The 21665-nt window shown below is 34.6% G+C and overlaps 1 protein-coding gene across 5 annotated transcripts in view; it reads left to right on the plus strand.

The window, feature by feature from the left end:
• The window catches only part of LOC116344965 (synaptotagmin-7), a 44676-nt gene that overhangs the window by 16987 nt on the left and 6024 nt on the right, over positions 1-21665 (plus strand). For 2 of the 5 annotated variants that reach the window (XM_031773832.1, XM_031773831.1), the window contains exons 2-7: positions 10407-10630; positions 14613-14792; positions 18692-18827; positions 19378-19503; positions 20308-20565; positions 21414-21582. In XM_031773832.1, coding sequence (XP_031629692.1) covers positions 10470-10630; positions 14613-14792; positions 18692-18827; positions 19378-19503; positions 20308-20565; positions 21414-21582 — 1030 coding nt within the window. In that variant the 5' untranslated portion in view covers positions 10407-10469. The remainder of the gene's footprint in view (positions 1-10406; positions 10631-14612; positions 14793-18691; positions 18828-19377; positions 19504-20307; positions 20566-21413; positions 21583-21665) is intronic. The other 3 variants (XM_031773833.1, XM_031773835.1, XM_031773834.1) reach the window with 3 other exon arrangements.

Below are 21665 nucleotides of genomic sequence, written 5' to 3' on the forward strand. Positions count from 1 at the left end.
ATTGCACGTTGAAGTTTTAAATGCGCGTCGACAACAATTCAACAGCAATAAAACACAGACGAAAGTGCATACATTAGTTTTACCTCAATTTGTGCGGTGTGGCAATGCTAAATGCTATTTATTTACTATCTGACCGTATGCAATGTTGTGTATTTAATACACAAGAAAAATAGTTCGAAAGCATTTAATACGAATATCAAATTTAGCAGTTTGATGCTTGTACACGATCCACGTGTAAAAAGTCATATTCTCCATTCGGTATAATTTTCGACCATTTTTTGTGGTTGAAAGAAGTACATTTAAAAAAAGCCAAATGTAATCTCTATATGCAAATGTCATTTTTGATATATATTTCGTAATAAATGAAGTGAGTATAGAAAAAAGCACATATTTTATCTCCAGTTTTTGAACTATGATGCATTTCACCCCGACCATTAAAGTAAAAAACCGTGTATAACTGTATATGTTGAAAAAGTACGCCATAATATGCATTTCGGATTGGTTCATGTGAAAACTCTTCTATCTTTGCATAATGTGTTGAAATTGTGCAATGGCACAGGAATTTCCGCTACTTTAATTAAGCCATTGAAAGTGTATTTGCACACTAAATCCAGGCAATGGTCCAAGCCGAGTTTTTTTTTTTTGCTTCGTGACTGCAAAGCATGATGGTTATTAAATTCTATCTCTATCGCTTGATTCAGATCGATAGTTTCTTATGCACACACATGTTGCTGTGTCTAATACGACCATAAAAACTCTATTTGATTTTCAATGCATTTACCAAAAGTGTATAAATTTGACCTAAAATGGCGCATTTCGACTACGCTCAAAAACAGAAGTTTTAACGAGACATTAAAAAATAGTGTTTGAAAGTGACAAAATAGTAGTCGAAGAAGAAGAAATAAGGAAAATGAAACGACCCAAAGCCGCCGCCAGCAAAAGTCGTCATTTTTACACTTGTAGTGAAGCTCAGCTTTAATTTTTATTCGGTTGCATAAATATAGCATTATTACCAATAGCACTTCATCATGCAACGATGCACACATAAAATTCAGTGCCAAATATAGTTTCCGATGACTTCAATTGAGAGACAGAACCAAAGAAGGAGAGAGCAAAACAATGTGATGAAGAGAACCGTAGTGAGATGCAGAATTGCGATAGAGGTGGAGAAAAGTATCAGAATTGTATCAAACTTTTCATAAAGAACCTGTTCTGACGTAATTCGGAGAATCAACGTTATCGTTTTGCCAAAGTTTTTGCACAAAAAACTAGCAGCTGAAGCACCAGAGGAAGAGAGGTAGAGAAAGAATGTTATTTAGGGGGTATACGCAAATATTTGTGAAGAACATACTTGGACGGATGGATCCAAGGCATCAAATTATACCTCCCTTTGGAGACTGGCTTTAAAATTATCTCTCTACAAATTTGGATGGAATAAACGAGAAAGACTTTTTTTAGCTTGACAACAAGACAACATTTTGAAATTACACTTCATAGTTTTCAAAAAAAATCAACCTCCCACCTGAATTACTAACCTCAAAAGCCATTTCATTCATTTTGTTTATACTATGTAATTTACATTGACTTACATCGATTCTGTTGACGTTTAGTAAACTTGTTCCAATTCAAATGATTTAAACCGATTCAATTTTTTTGCTTGTGATTTATATACATTATATTATTATAGTATTGTTATCCAATCGGTGTTTATCCCCTAGATACTGATAATTCAAAAAAAAAAAATCCATTGTGAATAAAATCAGAGCGAAACATGTAGGCTATATTACAACTGCAAAGTGAGTTAAAGCTCGTGGAATAGTTTTCAGAGCAACACAGATAAAATGTCAAAATGCGGAAGGATATGACACAAAAACTATACTCGCGCTCTCGTATCTCACCATACACCATACCGGTTAATAAATTTTCAATGTAACTTTCACAATTTTCTCTACATTTTCGATGACGATGTCATTTTCACTTCATCGGGCGACATTTTTTTCACGAATTACTTTTCTATTGTATCAATAAAATTTGATGACATTCATATTTGTGCAAGCCATGTTTTATTACATTGGAAGGGAGAGAAAGAAAGTGAGAAAAATGGAGATATAAAATGTCCGCTTTAAAATAGTGTTGCGCATAAAAAAACCATCTGAAGAAAAATCGTTGCCAGTATAGTTTTGTCATCGATGGCATTGAGAATTGATATTACATCCGATTATAATGATGCCATTGGCTCAAAGTTTTCATTATACAATTATACAATACCGGAACGCTTTTTTTTGTTTGAACATTTTTTTCCCTTGGCGCTTTAATACTAAAAGTCTATTACATAAATCAAGTAAAATTTACACCAACAACAGCTGAATCACTCCAAAATGAAAAAAGAAAAGAGTATGCTTCTGGAGCGTGCCATATGCTTTTCAACTCTCTGAGTATGTGCTATGAGTAGTCAAGAGCACCGGATACAATAGATTATTCCATCCGCCAGTTTGGCATGAGATCAACATCAATATCCAATAAACAAACACCGAACAAAAAATAAATAATAAAATGCGATTACATTTTGGCAATTCTTTGTTCAAACTCTTTTTTTTTGTGCTCCTTATCCATTTTCCTCGATCCTTCGTACTTCATGCTCTTTTGTCTCTGCCATGCTGCAACACATCCGATGTGCCACTTGCATTGCGGGAAAATATGTCGACAGTGTATAACAAGGACTTAAGCCAAATACATACAACGAAAAGGGATAGCATAAAGAAACACTCTCAAATGGTTTTCAATTCTAAACATAACTTCAAAAGACTTTCCATAAGTGTGTGTTTGTATGAGGCAAGGGCAGGCCAATCATCATGAGATGAATACACGAAATAAATACACACACACACACACACCGAAAGAGAGGGTGTGAGTGTATGGTGCTTAAAGTTCGCGGTTTATTTAAACCTCGTGTCAAAGTCATTCGTAAGTTTGTCAGTTAAAACACAAAAAAAGGGGCGAGCGAGAGAGTTTGACTGAATTTAAAATTTCGAAAACGAACGATCAATAGCAATGTGGTAAATTTAGCAAAATTATAAAGCCAAACATAAATAAATATATCAAAAATTGGTTCATTTTTAGATTTCCCACCACTCACTCACTCTTTTACAATTCTTTTTGTTTTTGTCTTTCGCATATATAAATCTGAATACAAATTTTGGCTGTGTGACAATATAGATAGGGAGCGAAAAAAAAATGGCTTAAGCTCCGGAAAATCCGGTGTTACTCAAAACATAATTATTTTCAATTTCCCGTTGTTTACTCAGACGTATAATTGATCGGCCGAGTGATAAACTGAGCTATTACATTTTTATATTTATGCTTGGCGCAGAGGGCCAGAAAAATGGACATTTTCAGGCGATTGCATCGATTTATTGCTTGGATTGCGGGTGAAAAGCACTCTATTTCTCCCACCCTCTTCAAAGGATTTACATAAATGAAAAAAAAAGAAGCAAATTCGACCGCCCATTTTATGGTAATATCGGAACATACACATCGATTTTATTAAATTAACAAGTAAAAAAACATATACAGAAAAAAAGAAACACAGAGAGAGAAATACTAATGTTGAAATATTTGCCGTTAATGCAGAAAACTAATAAAATTATTCGATTAAATCGATTCGGATGTTTTATGATCGTGTCGTACTGCAAAAAAAGCGACAACATCAAACGAGTATATAATCTAATGAATAATTAGTGCAGTACATCGGTGTATTTCGAAGTTAATCGAGTGCCGTGTGGTTTTTTTTATTCGTTTGTTATGATATGTGATATGGCATCTAGCATACAAAAACGACCGTGCCGAAACAATAGAAAACAACCACAATAAACCCCATATAATCCAAGCAACATTATTAGTTTGAGTGACATTGAATGTGGATGAAAACAAAACAAAATTTTCACGTGAATAATTGATGTGAGAGGCATTCTCGTTAGACTCAATGTGTTTGTGTTCAATTTACTAAGAAATTGACAAAGGCTCAAGCACAATTCATCACACAAAATTTGAAATTAAATACATCGTAAAAGAAAACTAATCGTTTTGGGTTTTGCGTTTGTTTCCAATGGAAATTTAGGCCATTTTGGTTTGAGTCTCATCACCTTTTCGATCACTTTACCGTTCACACCATGTGAACATGTACAATAAACGATTGATGGAAATGAGTAACAACCGAAGCATATATACGTATTCATAAAATGTATTTTCCATCGAATTGAAATAACCATTCACTTTAACTCTAAATATGCATGAGCACCGAACGCGATTATCTGAATTTTGTAGCAATTACCGATTAGATTAGTTGGAATATCATTAACCATTATACTCAACCGAAAGCACAACCACAGAGCGCCAACATCTATACGAACATGTATTTATGATTACACACTAGAATCATGTGTATTGTTGTGTGAGCTCTCGCTCATGGTGCTCGTGTGTTCGAAAAACGCGACTCGATAAACATAATTTGAAAATTGTGTACGTGAATGAATATAACAACAACTTGAAAATGTCGCAGTTGAATAAAATAGCTCAATGACTAAATGGATTGACTGCGAACGCATGCATAAAAATGGAAGGAAAATGGGAAACGGAAAGAGTGAGAGGGACAGAGATAGAGAGAGAAAGCGCGAATGAAAGTGGAAGCTCACGCGCGCTTCATTAAAATGGAAATTCCCTTAAATGTTAGTTGATGACTCCATATCGGATATCAACATGCTGTTACATAAAAAATGTAGTAGTCAGGATTGTCAATGCAGAACAAATTGTGAGAAAAATAGAGAAATATCAAGAGAACCAGTGAGAGATGATGGAATTCGTGCCATCAATGTGCTGCTCATACTGCGGCTGTGTGTGTGAATATGTTATTTGGTGGCCGATGATCGGTCGGCGAATGGTATCGCTACCGTACAGATATAAAGTGCATGAGCGTGCCATACCAATCACGCAAATCAACCAAACCAAACCATATCATACCAAACGAAACAGCTAATCGAAATCGCAAATGACACCAACAGACAATTACCGTCATTTACTAGTGCCTTAGTTCATTCGCCTGTCCTTGCTTTATGGTCACTTGAATATACACACACCCTTCGAATAAGCATATGTGTGAGAGTCTGTATCGAACAGTGTACGATGGTGAGCCTTCTTGTTTCGTTTCATTCGGCCATGATATGGACTGTTAATTGGGCTCACACATCGACATTATTTTTCTTTTGATGAGTTCAATCTCGTTCGAATGAATTCATCGAAAATAGAGAGAGATAGAAATAGAGAATAAAAAAAAGCAAACGCAACCCCAAAACATGTCCAAATAAATCTGTAAGTGAGAATGAGAGTAGATTTATAAGCGACAGCACTTCATTCCATTTCGATTGTATATCGAGTATGATAACCATCTATCGAATAACAGCACATATAATGTCGTAGTTTGTCGTATGACTTGAATGTGAACAGCCAATTCCAGGCCATCGTACACATTCATAATATTATACATTGCACCACATATCAATTGAATGCGACACATTTTTAATCTCATTTAATATAATAACATGTAACGGTCACCGCACACGTTCACATTTATCAGCTAGTGGAAATATCCCAGAAATGTGCCCACTGTCCGTATGTGAGCAAACTATAACTATACCGCTGTGTATGCGTCTCGATTTGATATGGTCAATTATTTTGTAACGTATTCATACTAGCATACGCAGTATGGTGGATATTTCTTCACAAGTTTCATATGAAACTTACATGCTGGTGCCCATCGAGTGACCGACCAACTGAATCGATCGATGTAATTATAAATCAAAAATCAAACATTAAACGCAAATACGCATAATAAACTTGAAAACATACGTCTATTTAATGCGTTGCACGTTTGTTGTACGATAAAATGACAGTGAATGTTTATTTACTCAGTGAGTGTTCTGAGGATAAAAACAAAGAGGCCGTAGTTTCTTTTTAAATTGATGCTGTCGATGACATGAAGATGATTCATTTATTAGAAAAACAATTGTTAAAGACTCGAAACATTATAACGACAAAACGTTGAATAACATTGGCGTCGTGGTGTTATACGATGAGATAAACAACGAAGCAACATGAAGCGCTTTTGATGCTCTTGTTCAAAATCATTTGAAGTTTCTTCATTAAGGATAATGAAGAGTAATGACATTGAAGCATTTCGTTTCGTTCGTATGGCGTATACTTTTTCTTGCTTAAGCATCAAAGAGGTATGGTTGGAAGTGCGAACAAATCGCACATCACAAGATAAGATGAGACCGCTTATACATACAACACTAATTCTGTCTCGCTCTATCAACGTACCGCATTATATTTTCATTGACAACATGCTTGAGAAGAACTGACGCTTCTCAATTTCGTTTATATAGAAAGAAAAAAAAACAGTGATTGTCATAATGGATCACTTCGTATGATTCAACTCAAGCTAATTCCACTTGGTTTGTTTCTCATTATTGTGTGACCGTGTAGCGTATGCTGAATTAGTTGAAACGTGAGGGAGCATAAATGTTCAGCGGACGGAAGTTGACGACGAACAAAAAAAAAATACCAACCAACGAAAGACAAAGCAAATGTGACAATTTCATTTATTGGTTGCCAACTAGTTGAACATTTCGATATATTGCAAAGCATGAACTTATAACCGAACCGAACCGATCTCATCAAATCGAATGCCAAATTGGCAAGTAGTCACGTTTTCAACAAGTGGAATTTTATCATTTTTTAATAGCGCAATCTTTTTGTTCTTTCTTCTTTTTTGTTGTTTCACAAAATGGTGAAAATATATATGTACTATTGTACAAAATACAATGAAATTGAATTTAACGCCGGATTTTATTCGACTTATGTTCGTCGAAAATGTCAGCTAATGAGCAACAAATTGGCGATATATTTCTTCTGGTTGATGTTGCTGGTGGCCGTATTTGTCGCTGCCAAATCCATAACAACCACTCAAACCACAAAATATCATATTACAATTTAGTCGCGAAACAACGAATATAAAACACATGCACACAATGTTCGCGTTGCGACTTAAATGAATAGCATTTCAATATCAGAAACAAGTAAAATCGTTTTCATAATGGCCACTTTGATGTGCTCTATAATTGCACAAAACGATTGTGGATACAACATGACGACTATTGTAATTTCACACAATTCAATCGCAATTCATCTGGAATAATTGCATGCCAATTTACATTGAAAGGCCAAAAAGTCGGTGGGTGGGTGGTTGTGTGGGTCTGGTCTATCCATAAACGGTATATATGCGGTATGTCTGTTGATGTTATTCTTTCGAAAGTCATTTCGATTGTTTTGCACGCTCACAACGACAAAATCCATGAAATAATATACCCTCGAATGAGATACTATTATGTAACTGTTGAAGTCAGCAACAAAGTAACAGCAAATCTAACTGTTATCGGGCACATTTTCGAAATGTTCGGCCCGAAAATTTGCATTCGATTCAATTTTGTGAAACAATTGACATCAGAAACTATACTAATACACACACGCCAAGGAGTGGAAGAAAGACAATGATGCATTTATGTAAAATACAACAGATAAAAGTGTGAAAATGAAAAGGAAAATGTGAGACATGCTTAAATGAATTGACATTGTTTGTGTTATGCATTCTCCTCGGTTTTTCTATCTCTCTCTCTCTCTCTCTCTCGCACAAACATACACACACTTTCTATCTCTGTATGTATCAAATTTGTTCGTTTTCTACTTGTATCGGTCCTGGCTCAATGCCAAACGAATTAAATCAGCTCAACAAATCACATAATAAAATGTGCGCGACACAAAGAATGAGATAAAGAACTATAGCTGTCTGGGCGAAAAAGTGTTTTCCATATGAAATGATGATATGGAACTCAATGAATGTTATGTGCAGCATAAACAAAAACTCAAAAATAGCATAACAACAATGCCGGAAAGAGAGGAAAAACCATATCATAATAAAATGAAAACTAATGTTATTCACTTAGACAGCAGAATATTGAACACAGACATTTTTCCCTTGTATCTCTCTCTCTCTCTCATTTTCTCTGTTTCAATTTATGAGTAAGTGCTCCTCTTGTTATCGTTTTTTATGTTCAAATTATTAAATTATCCGGGTATTTCACTTCAAATAATATGTGCTCATTTTTCCGCTATTGTGAACTGTAACTCCATTAAAACACATATGGCGGACGATGCCATTATAAGCTGACAACTCAACAACGCCATCATACGAATTATAAAGAACTAAAATATCTTTCAACAATTTAAACATGCTGATCCGGAAATGTTACGTTGTCATACCAGCAAAGTAATTCTTTTTTTTACATTTGCCATGTATAGATTGAGCGCCCTCCATATGTGATTAAAACCAAAATTATGGCATGAACACAGCATATTGACGACATCAGCACGCGCGCAAACGCATCTAATCTTATACAATTTGAAACCATATGTGAGTTCAATAAATAGAACCTGATTGCCTTAAAATTAGCGAAAGCTTTGCCACAACAAGCCAAATTAAATTATTACGTATATTTGGGCATTTTCTTTATTTATTCATTGCATTCAGAGTGAAAGGGAGAGAGAGAGAGAGAGAGAGAGAGAAAAAGGAGAAAAAATGTGGCCAAACCAATGAAAAGAGAAGGAAAGAAAAGCGAGAAAATAAACATTTTGAATAAAAGGCCGAGCCGAGCCAGTCGAAAGCGTTTTAGAACATATGGTGCTATGAAGACGTTAGTTATTCTCTCTCTCTCTCTCTCTCTCTCTGTTTCTTTCTTTCTTTTAAAATATACATAGCAAAAGCAAACGATAAATTGTTCACGTCGGATTATATCGGTATAGCAAGAAAATGATTCTATTTCATAAGTCATAAATCAAAAAGCGAAAACATTTGGTCGAAAGAGTATCTCATTATCTTTTTCATTGCATAGGAAAATGGGTGCTTGTGTGCGCCGCTTATTGATTAGATATGTCGTTTTTTGTGTGTGCTCGTGTGCTTTTTCTATATCTTTTCTCTTCGCATTTCGCTCAATCCAATTAATCATTAATAAAGATTGGGGCACGGTGGGCTCGTCTAACATATTCAATATTTTCATAAACAACGACATACAAAATATCCAATTTAAATAGAAATATTTCTAGAAAATGTAAATGACAACAAAAAAAAATCGTTCGTTCTGTGCGATGTGAGTGTTATTTGTTTTTGATATTTAAAAAAACATAAACAAATTAATTGCAATGGATGAGATGCACAAGAAAGTTGTTTGTGGAAGAGTAAAACATGTAATATTAAATGGTTGTCTATTAAGCGCGCCAAATTAAAAATGTCAGAAACATAGACGCGCATTCGTTTACACGCTGTCATTTTCGTTTGGCACTGTACTTGCTTTCTCTCTAACGGGCCATCCAATAAAATACATACATATAAATTTGGTTGCCGCCGTCACCGTCATGTATGTTCTTGATGTAGATCATTCTCTATCATCTACACTCACACCATACTTCGGTGGATCAAAAAGCATTTGCTCCCATAAATAATCACGTTTACGTGATATATGTGCAGAAGATGACACTGACTGGTTGGTGTCGCGTCCGTTTCACTTTTTTTTCTCTTCACTCACTCGCTCTCTCTGTATATCTCTGATTTGAACATCAATTTAACAACATGTAAATGTTCATGTCATTTGCACAAGGATCGCACGGCACTCGAAACTTAATTGATAGATTGAGCTTTATGAGGGCTTACATCAAAGTGAAATGAAATATATGAATAAATTTTCCCAGTAATTCGAATGTTTAATCATAAATGTGAAATACATTGCAACAAAAGAATGGGTGCAAGCGAGCGAGAGGGATAGCGGTGACAACAAACTTATTCTCATCATATTCCTTCATTCAGCGCGCATGTAATTGAATTGTCTTTGTGAGAGTGATGAATATTTGTTCATCCAGGAAGTACGGCACTTTATTAAAATTTCAAACAATTTACATACATTTTGAAATGCGACATACTATTTTTTTTTTTTTGAAAAAGTATGTTCCTCCGTGTTGTATCTATCTCTGTCTCTGTTTCTATTGGTCGGTTCTCTACTCGATATTATCCTGTCATTCTATGCTAGTTACTTTTCGTATTGTGTTATAAAGTGAATTGTTGAAACACCTGTGTCCTTTCTCTTTGTGTTTCTATTTTATGCTCAATTTTTTTTCGTTCATTCTTAAAATATATGCATATAAATTTCTGTATATCATTATTCTCTAGCATTATTCTTTTCATTTATCTTTCTCTTTTTTGTGTCTTTTTTCTTTTTTTTCTCTCTTTCTCTCTCTATTCATTTTAGCATTTGAAATAAAATCGCATCGCATATTTCTTTTTCTATAATTAGAAAAAAACAGACGAAATAATGGCTAGTGCCATAATAATTGGATGTTTAGCAACCCTTGGTGTTATAATAGTGATTTTATTGTTATTAGCTGGTGGTTATTTATGGTGGCGTCACAAACGCTCACAATTGAAGTTCATTGAGCCGCACGAGGACGAAGAATCAACAAGTGGAAGCCTAAGGTTAGTTTTGCTCATATAAAGTTGAAAGATTATACACACACACCCCGAGATAAACAAATTTTGCGCAGGAAAAAAAAGACAAAAGAAATTTGAACCAAACAGAAAAAAAAACTTGGACCGAAAGAGAGCAAAAACTGTAATCTTTCTGAATTTGCATACTCATTGCATAGCAGTGATATTAAAATATGCTTTAGCAACCAAAACAGATATACAAAAAAAAAATCCAAACAGTTTGTCTCATGCACATTTTGAGGCTATGCGGCGCGTGCAAGAGAGAAATAGATTAAAATCATTTTGATTATAAATGGCAATAGCACATTATGCATGTGCATGGACTTTCGCGGTCACAATGATTATTATGCATAAGCGCGCCAATGCAAAAATGTTTTAACCGCCGATAACCAAAAACTATTTGACGATATGATACGTTTTTAGCAGCGCAATAAAATATACACGGACGAGAATATAGGAGGAGAAAAAAAAGCGAGCTACGCCATCGCTTTTTGCCACGAATGCATACGTTTATCTTTGTCTGTGTATTGAATAAAACTGATGAAAAAGTCGGCAAATTGACGTAGTTATGGATAAATATAATGTGTTTTTTAATGTTCGTTTCAAGTGATATTTGAGGGGAAGTCGTTGCTTGAAATAAAAAAAACATGTGACATTTGCGCAGCGAGAATTATATTTTAATTGTTTTTTCGCAATTAATATAATTGTTTTAAGTGGCACACTTTCTCCACTTCATTTCACTATCATTTCGTATTATCTTTCATTCTGTCTCATATGCGCATATGTACAGGGTAGCTCCGATTCTGTGAATCAATTTATCTCTAAATTGAAATACAGAATTTCGAAATATTTAAAGTTCGAAACGTTTAGACAGATCAAATTAAAAGTACATTCGCTTCTCAATTCGAAAAAAAAAATCTTCTAAATCGTATATGTTAACGACGACTAAACGTTGAAGATGCACTTATGCCGGACCATCCTGTATATAAAATATTCATGCATTTCTCCCATATTCATGCACATTATTTTACTTTCAAATCTCACTCTCTCGTGCTCATACGCACAAATGCCGTAGCCAAAATATGTCGTATGATTTATGTTTTTATGCGGCTTTAATCGGCTATTCAATTTGCCACAGAAATGGCATTATTATCCCTTTGGGTGACATCATTCATTTAGTCACCTTTTTGTTTCCGTTTATAGTAAATCTATGATAAAACTCTTTTTCGATCTGTTTTTCGTCTGGGGTTAAATTGAATTGAACCGTAAAACAGACATCGCAAATAAAAACTGCATAATCCACTTTGGTGCGCCGAACCATATGCGCGTTTTCATCAATGATATTTTGGCGTTAAGTTCCTATTTTTAAGAGATAAAATCGCTATAATTTCAATATGAATTTTCCTGTATTATAAAGCGAGTCTCTCTCTCTCTTTCTCTCTTTCTAACTTTCTCTCAAAGTTCTTTCTGTCTTTTTTGATCACGCGAACAGTCGTATATTGCAGCTTTTAGTTTTTAAGTGCGCAAAAATATTCGCCATAAAATGGTAACCATATATCCATGAATGACTAAAAACAGAACGTAGCGCATTGGTAATTTCCATTGGAGGAGACCTAATTCTTAAGCTAAGAGCAACATTTATTTTATTCGCTTTGGTGAACAACAAGCAAACACAGACAAACACGCGCGCATAACATGCACAAAACCATAAGTTAGTTTTAGTTTCAATACACAATGAATATTTCGCTTATCGCTTTGAATGCATCGTACAAATGCAATATCCTCTACAAACCGTTAAATTTGATTACGAACTCCAATTTAAATTATCATTTGTTATAAAACGGGGGTAAAATGCATTTTGCATCAGCAGATAAATCGAAGAATAGCGCAAGACGTCAACCAGTCTCTCATTCTCCGACAAATGTCTTTTTTATGTGAACTATTTTCTTATGGGTCAGTGGATTCGTATTCATTTCTCAAACAATATGAATGCGTTTTCCTTTCACAATTTCTCCTATCGAATTCGCCACACTATATCCCGCATCCATTGCTCTATTTTGCAGCTTGGAGCTTTTATGGTCTGGGTTGTTGGTTTTTTTTTTCATGTCGCTTACCACAGAGAATCATCGTTTGGTTCAAAACCAATCCAATGGATACCAGTAACATTCCGTTTTGCTGATTTTAATGCAATTGTGTCTTCCATTGTCAATGTCAATTCAGGTTTTATCAATTTTAGATATTACGCAATTTGAGCGCTTTATTTTTCTCTGTTGCTTGCAAAACCAGATTTAACATTGTGAACGCTCTCTTGCTTCGGATAAAAGGTTTTTTTGCACAAATATAAACAATTGCTCAACTTCATTTCTTATGATTTTTATCGACTTCGTTTGACTCGTGATATGCTTTTCTAATATCATACGATTGAGCATAAAAGCTTTTGGTGCATTAAGAAAACTGAGTTTGCCATTTTTTCTTTCTAATTTTTTGAGGATATTTTCCAGTAATCGTCTTCACAAAGTACCGTTGATTTGATAATAGCTTTTGACTTTTTAATGCTACCCAGACCGTTTTCACGTAGTTTCCATCATAAAGCCCAAAGAAATCACTTTTTTGCTTCTGTTGTTGGTTTAACACGGTCTTAAGAAGAAAGAATAAGCCATATTCATCTCGAGAGACAAAAATTCTTCATCTCTCTCTCTCTCTCTGTCTCTCTCTCCTTTTTTCAAAGAATTTTCCATCATTTTTGTTCATTCGCTCGGTTTAAAGTACTATGTAAAAATGATTCAATCGTTGAAGTTTTCACATTTCATACGAAGAAAAGACGACATGGAAGAAGAAGCGACAAAAACAGCAACAATTTTCCGATGCAATTTCACACATACACACAGGTATACCTATTTTCCCGGTATCCTATTTGAAGTGGCTATACATTCCAAAAGGTTGCACAGTGATATCTTCTTCTTTTTTCTCTCGAAATAATCCGGGTCGAAAAAATTAAAATTGACGAAGCAAAAAAAAAAAAAATAGAGAGAGAGAAGAAGAATATCAAATGACTTAAAGCGGCCAGAGAGAAATAAGAGATAAACGACGTCATAGATATTGTGACTAAATATCAGATGGAAAAGGATCACAAAAAGGGATGCCATTGCGATATTATAGATATCGGTTGGCAAAAATATTCCATTTCGGTGGTTCGATGTGCAAAATGCAAAAGGGAATGTGAAATATATCATATCATTTCAAATTGGTTTTTCGAGGCATTTTCATTGCGTTTGTTATTTGATAGTTTTCGACTGTCGTCGTTCGTTAAAATCAACGCGATGGTTCGAAAACCGAATGGTATGTGTGTATGTCTGTGTTTGAAAGCGCTTAGCAGCAGTAGCAGAAAATTAAAATCGCCGTCGAGCAATATCGTCGTTTGTATGCACAATGAATTCAATGATGTCCATGCATATTGAATATACAATGTGTGCTGAAAGTCAAAGAACACACAAAGCGATTGTAATACAAAAAAAGGAAGCGCCGTTCAATGGAATTTTGATTTTATTATTAATGTTATGATAAGTGGTAGCACTCAAAGTGTGTGTGTATATGTCGTTTTTATATCTTTTTATTTTCATTTTCCATTCTTTTTTTTCTGTTCTCTCTTTCTCTCCGTAATATGGAGTCCGTGTCACATGAATATTTACTGATAAAAAATTTATCGCATTTATAAGTTGTTTTATATGAAACAATGGTACTTCTTAACTTGTACAGAAAGTGTACACTTTTATATTGTAGTTTTTAGCTTGAGCTTGCTTATGCTTCTTTTCACCTGTGTTTTTTTATTCGTTTTTGTTTTCGTTTTGATTCAAAACTTTTGAACAATGTGGAAATTAAAAAAAAAAACAATGTGAAAAACATAACAACAAAATTATTAATATCATTTCGAAAATAAAATGGTTTCTTTTTCTTTTGGGCCCGCTAACAGACTACAGCAATTGCAACAAATGCAGCAATTTGAAACGCAACAACAGCCACAGCAAGAGTTTTCACAGCAAAGCAGCAAATCGCCTGTTCAATCGCAATCACAACAACAATTGCAGCAAACCACAAACAATATCAATCGCAAATTGAATGGTTTTCTGAATTTGAAAACACCATTAATTGGGTATGTACTTCATTGACCAATGATTGATTGCCGTCTGTTTTCGCTTAGGATCCGATGCAATATTATGCACGCAAGCCGAAAACAACATTGACATAAAGACACTGAAAAAAGCACATTACACAAAAACAAACTAAAACAAAAAAAAATCCAACGGAATACCCAGAGATAGTTGAAATGTAGACACCGCAAACTGGTCGCTTTCTCTCACTCTCTCTCTCTCTCTCTTTATATCCAACACTTAAAACCACATGATATTCTTCTACTGCGGCAACCAGCACTCATTTGGTATGTGACGGTATTTTTTGAAATGAAGCTTCGATTCACCCTTCAAATGTTTTAAAGTGTGTACAATTGAAGTAGCGCGTTTAGTGCACATGACGACCATTGTCAAAGAATTTTTTAGTCCGTTGCAAAGAAACACAACGTTTGGCGCTTTTTTTCAGAAAAAAAAAAAAGAAACATATAAAACATATTATATACCGTACATATTCCGTATTCTTCTTCGTTTGACGTTCGTTCTTCGGCCGGTTTTATCGTTTAACTGGTATCTTCTTTCAACCTCTGGGTTTCTATTTACATTTACAGTCACATACACACACACACACACACATACACATACTGAAATGACATGTCCTTTCGTACGTGTACACGCGGAAGGAAAAACCCTGACAACTTAATTCAATAATCGCGTATCCTGCCATAACATTATTATGTATGTGCCTTAAGTGCTGGCAAACGAGAACGAGAAGATATCGCTTCTTGACGATGGAACATTGAGAAATGTTCACGAGTGGCGCATTTCCATCGTTTGCTTACTTGCTTGCTTGCCTGTACATTTTCGTCATATTTGACATCTTAAAAATTTAATTAAATTTCTCTCAAGCCCTAATCACATCATACAGCACTCAAACCGATGTAATTCAGTTGTCACGTACATTCCTTTCGTGTTTAGTAATTTGCATGCTCGTAGTACAATTTTTTTCCTCCTCTTCCTCTCTCTCTCTTTCTATCTTTTCTCTAAGTAGACATGGGCAAAAGGAAGACGAATAACGAACCAAAACAAATCACCGTAGAACTGTAAACGTCACAAAACACCCGTTATACCATTTGCTATTGTTGTCCGTGCCAGAATTTGTATGGACTATCCATCTTGCGCACACCGTATTGTCGTGGTTTGCGTATTGCTCGTCAATTTGCAGACATAAATTGGACTGTAATGAAGTGTGCACCTCTATAATATGGCCCATCAGCCAAATGATTTAATTAAATGAAACAAAAAATAAACGCGAACACGAGATAGAAAGTTCAATTGAGCACATAAGAACTGGGTGTATAAATGAAATAGCAATAAACGACGAAAATTACAACAACAACAACAGTTTGTGTCATTTGTTTTGAACGAGTTATTCATCTTTACCTTCTGTCCATCAAAAGTAGAACGAACCGACACTCACTCACACACACACACACACACTAACACTAACACAAACACATATTTAAAATTCACAAAACAAACCAAGGTCCATTGAAATCATTAAAATACTGACCGAGCACACCGTTGCCAGAGCAGATATTTATTGAGATGATGCGACCACAAAAATGAAATATATGTGTCACATGGGATGTGTGACAAAAATAAAATTCAAACTTCAACAAAAACCAAAACATAAAGCAAAACCATGTACAGACTGAACCAACAAATCTTTTCGCTGAACACAACGGATTAAAAAAACATACGCAAACACAAAAAAAAACACAGAAAATGGAATGATCTACCAAAAAACACACTTATAAAATTCAAGATAGCATTAATTTTTTTTAGCAAATTCCGCTTTGTGCACATTAAACGATTTGTGAGAGAAAAAGAATTACGATTTGAGTGCATCCGTGCCTGTATTTTTTTTGGCATTTTTACTTGGTGTAGCTTTCATTTTATCCCTTTAAATTTTGGTTAGAAAACATAAAGGGAAAAAATCCATTCGTAATTCAAGTTTGGAATATGTTGTAAAAAAAATCCACATACACACACACGGACACGAATAGAATGAAGAAGAAGCAAAATAAAAAAACGCAAACGCAATCAATGCTGTCCACATTCGTTACAATTGCTATGACATTTCTGAAAAGTGAATATAGCTAAAAACATAACAGACACATAGGAGCCAATTTCTATACACGTGCACCACATGTTACATTTGCAATTCCGAAAATCCAACCTTGAATGTAAGAACATCATAGAAAATCTTGGTCGCGCGCGCTCGTCACAACACGCCCCGCATGTACAAGTATAAAGTGAACCAAACATACCGCGTGTTGTTTGTAGTGAAATTAGTTTTGATTCCTCTGAAAATAGCCATGGCACGCGCGAAAAACAGCTTTTACACTTCTCTTTTTTCGTTGTTTCTTCAAAAAAAAGAGAAAGAAAATTACAAAAACAATTCAATGTTAAACTTGACTATTGTGACGCGATCAAACACAATAGATTCTTCTCTTTTCGTTTTAGTTTTTCTTCCGCTTAATTTTAACCGTACACAAAACTAGCTTGTGCATGGTGAAAGAGTTTGCCCGTTATCCAATACTTGACCCTCTTTTTGTACGAAATGAAAAGAGAATGTTCTTCTATAAGTGATAAAAATTAGCCCCAGTTTACATGACGACGACATTAATTTGAAATCCAAATTATAGCATTTTTTTGTCGTTCTGTGGAGCTTTCACACACTCACTCGATTCGTGTATGTGTCCTTTCGTTAGAGAATATTCCATTCTTTTTGGCGAACAGCAAACGGCTTTCCAAGAAGAGCTGGACTAAAAAGTTCCGATTAACAAAAGACAAAAACCGAGTGGATGTATATTTAGAATATACTTGTCTACAATGAGAGTTTTTTTTTGCTCCATCGAGACTTATGTTGAAAACTAAACTCATTTTTCTCAACATTTCATATATTTATATTCTCGCAAATGAGTGATATGTTGGGTGTTATTTCTAGAATAAGCACGTTCACATACATTTCGTTTTTCCTTTCGAATTCTTTGTCATTCATCTGATGAACAAGAAAAATAAAATTCCCGGACTACATTTTACTTGTTTCAATATGGCATACACATTTATAAATGGATGGGTGGTTTACATTGAATCGGCCGTACTTCTGCAATTAGACATGCCACGCTCGTTGTGTTCATTTGCATTCAAAAAGCTTTTCGCCTCAATTTTTTTCATTTCGTTTGCCCTTTCTTCACATACACAATAAAGTTGCATACACAAGTGTGTGTTGTGTGATACATACGCTGTAATTTTGAAACAAAAAAAACGGTCCGTATATCCAACAAGATATACATGTGTCTATAGTTATGAATATCGAATGAAGTAGTGAAAAAGATTGAAATTCACAAACACATACACAAGTAAACAATATCGGAGCAGAGAAAAAGAAAGAGTTCAAATCGCAAGTGTATAGAACAACTTTCTGGTAAATGCAATATATTAAAAAATCAAGTTAGTGCACGATTCTTTAGTAACCCATATACATATAATATCCAAGTAGCTTGGAAAAAGAAAAATCAAGCCAAACCCAAAATTTTGAAATCGAATGCAATTGCACTGAATCGCAAAAAAAAAACACCTAGCGAAATAGGAAATAAGACCCAACATTTTTTTCAAACGTCCTATAGTTTTTGTAACCACATATTTTTACACCACCTGCTTCACTCCCCCGCCCCCTTTTTTGATAAAATGTGAATGAATTTTTTTTTTGTAACACATAAAATTTATGAAGAAAATGAAATATGTGAAATGAAACCTCAACACACAAATACACTATCACGTCCACAACACAAACACGATGACACTGAATGTTGTTGCAAATTAAATGTGTGAACGGATATCGATTGTCTGTCTGTAGTAATTTTTTGGAACACATTGTTATGTATTTTAGATCAAGTTCGCAAACAAAATCTCCAGTCGGCAGTTCATCGGGCGATAGAAATGGTGATGGAGGCAGGCAGAATAGTGGCGGACCAAACAAAGATAATCAAACCGTAAGTTTTAGAAAAGCCAAAAGAATTACAGAACCAAACCAATCAACCAGGCTGACACGACACACGTTCGTATAACAACTTGAATCGTTGGCTGAACACACTGATGAATTGATGAAACAAAAGCCATGGAAGTTAACCCCATCAATAAATTGAATATTTAATTCAAAAATATGTCTCTAACTTGTTTGTTCGCTGTCTTTCTGACACGGTCCATGCCATCGTTCATTTGTTCTTAAAATACGATGTTTACACGACATGTTATTGTCTATCGCAGTACGCCGTCATATGCAGTCGATTGAAATCAACGCCAATTTTATTTATATCATCGTTTCATATTGTTTTTTTTTTCTTATTTAAATCACATTTCTCCAATTTTATCTGAAATAATTCAATGTCGTTCATTGTGCATTGTATCATTCATATTAATTCACTTGTTTATATTTGTGCCCGTATCCATTCGTAACTATTTCAATCAACCAACGAATGTATTTTATGTTTCCCCATCGACTATGTTGTTGTTATTACTTTATTGTTTGGTATCTTATTTCAGAACCGGAGTGCATCGATGATTGACATGTACATAGACAATTCGGAACCGAGTGAAAACGTTGGTCAAATACATTTTTGTGTTGAATATGACTTCCAGAACAATACGTTGATACTGAAAATTTTACAGGTAAAGTCAATAAAAAGCATCGATCTTCTTTTTTTTTGGTTCAGTATGCTGTTGAAATAAATTCACGTGCATCTGGTCTTTATATGCCATTGATTTTTTTTTCTCTTTCTGGTCGTCCGTTTCTCTGGGGCTAAATTTAGTACGCACACAGGAAAATCGTATCGAAAAATTGTTTTGGGCACGATTGCCATCAATCGTAATCAGAAATATGTCGAACTGTGTGCGAACAACATTCCCCATTTATATTCCGAATAAATCGATTAACTGTGTAGAATAAACTCGATGCGATATTTTCAACAGTTCGTTTGTAGTTTAGTATAGTTTTCAGTTTATTTTGTTTATTGTTTTGATGAAAGAAACGTATAGTGGCAACGCTTGTAATCAAAATGAATCGAGCTCGAATCTTACTCTTACGACATGAAATTAGAAAGACCACGCCACCAGCAATGGCTTGTATGCGTTTGTCTGAAATAGAAAATCACAGACAAATTTATGCTATTCAGTATATAGTTACATAGTTTTTGTTTTGATTCATTTATTCTTCTTCTTTTCTTTCTTCGGTTCTCTTTCATTTTGTTTCATTTGTTACATATTACTGTGTTTGATCGATATGATGTTTACACTATATTTCATTTATTTCAATGTTGTTGTTTTTTCTTTGTCTTCCTACAATGCTTGGTTACAATTCGGTCCAATTACCCTTCGGTTTTGCTCGGGCCAAACTGCAACTAATGACGTTGCCATCACCAATGTCGCCACCACCACCACCTCCGCCGTCTTCGTCGTTAAACATTCAACACATAGGGTAAAGATTTACCAGCAAAGGATTTAAGTGGTACTTCGGATCCATACGTACGGGTAACTCTATTGCCAGACAAAAAGCATCGGCTTGAAACGAAAATCAAGCGACGCACATTGAATCCAAGATGGAACGAAACATTCTATTTCGAAGGATTTCCCATTCAAAAGCTGAATACACGTGTGCTTCATTTACATGTTTTTGACTACGATCGATTTTCAAGAGACGATTCCATTGGAGAAGTATTTCTTCCATTATGTCAAGTAAGTGTCGACGTCGGAGTCGTTGTAGTAATCTTTCATTTACTAAATCCCTTTCTTCCACTCATATATATTTTGTTGGTCTTAATTTTTGAGCTGAAGAGTATTCTTATCATTCAGTATATACATATACATGATTCGTCTATAGCTATTCGTCTGTGTGGCGATCATTTGTCGGAAAATTGTTGACAAGGGTTAATAAAATACATACAAATTAATTCACATTATTCTGATTTTTCGATGAGGAAATTTAAAATGCTGTGCTTTTATTATATTGCGAATGTTCAATGTTGCCACGCACAACACAATGTTTGTGTTAAAATGCAAATATGCGCAACCCCCGCACAAATCATACAAGAAACATGAATTGTGCTCAAGAGCCGAAGAGCTTTAAATCTCTTGAAATTAAAATTAAAGCGCATTAAAAGCACGCTCGCATTATGATTTTGACTCGTGTCATTTTGTGTCGCATTTTCTGTTGAAAATAGGTTTTAAGTGATGACAATGATGATGAAATTTGTGTGTATTTGCCACTCTGTCAACCGGATTAATTTTCTTAATCACGTAAATGTTTTTGGCTGATGTGCCACACGGATTCACAGTTGACAATTTTGAATTTATATTCTTTAAGTTAGTCAAAGTTTTGTTTATTTTTTTTATCGTTCTTAAAACAAAACACAAAATATGAATGACACATAACATTAAAATGAGTGTCACGTATTTTTCATCTTATTTCATTCTTTTTATGTTCGACATTTTTCCATGGTTGTTTTTTTTTGCGAGCTTGATTTATGATTTTTATTTGCCATTTCATCTTCTCTTTATCTCTGTTCTTGCTCTTGATTAACTAGGTTGATTTAACCGGGAAGCAATCTTATTGGAAAGCGTTGAAGCCGCCAGCTAAAGATAAATGCGGTGAATTGTTGACGACACTTTGCTATCATCCATCGAATTCGGTTTTGACATTATCACTAATAAAAGCTAGAAATTTGAAAGCCAAAGATATTAATGGCAAATCTGGTAAGTACAATTTTTGTGTGCAGATTAGATTTTACCGCGCTTTGTGATTAACCGGTTTTTTTTTAATTCGGTGTCATTTATAT

The sequence above is a fragment of the Contarinia nasturtii genome, unplaced genomic scaffold (genome assembly GCF_009176525.2).
Source record: "Contarinia nasturtii isolate CC-2019 unplaced genomic scaffold, AAFC_CNas_1.1 Cnas_scaffold_1240, whole genome shotgun sequence".
NCBI classification, from domain to species: Eukaryota; Metazoa; Arthropoda; class Insecta; order Diptera; family Cecidomyiidae; genus Contarinia; species Contarinia nasturtii.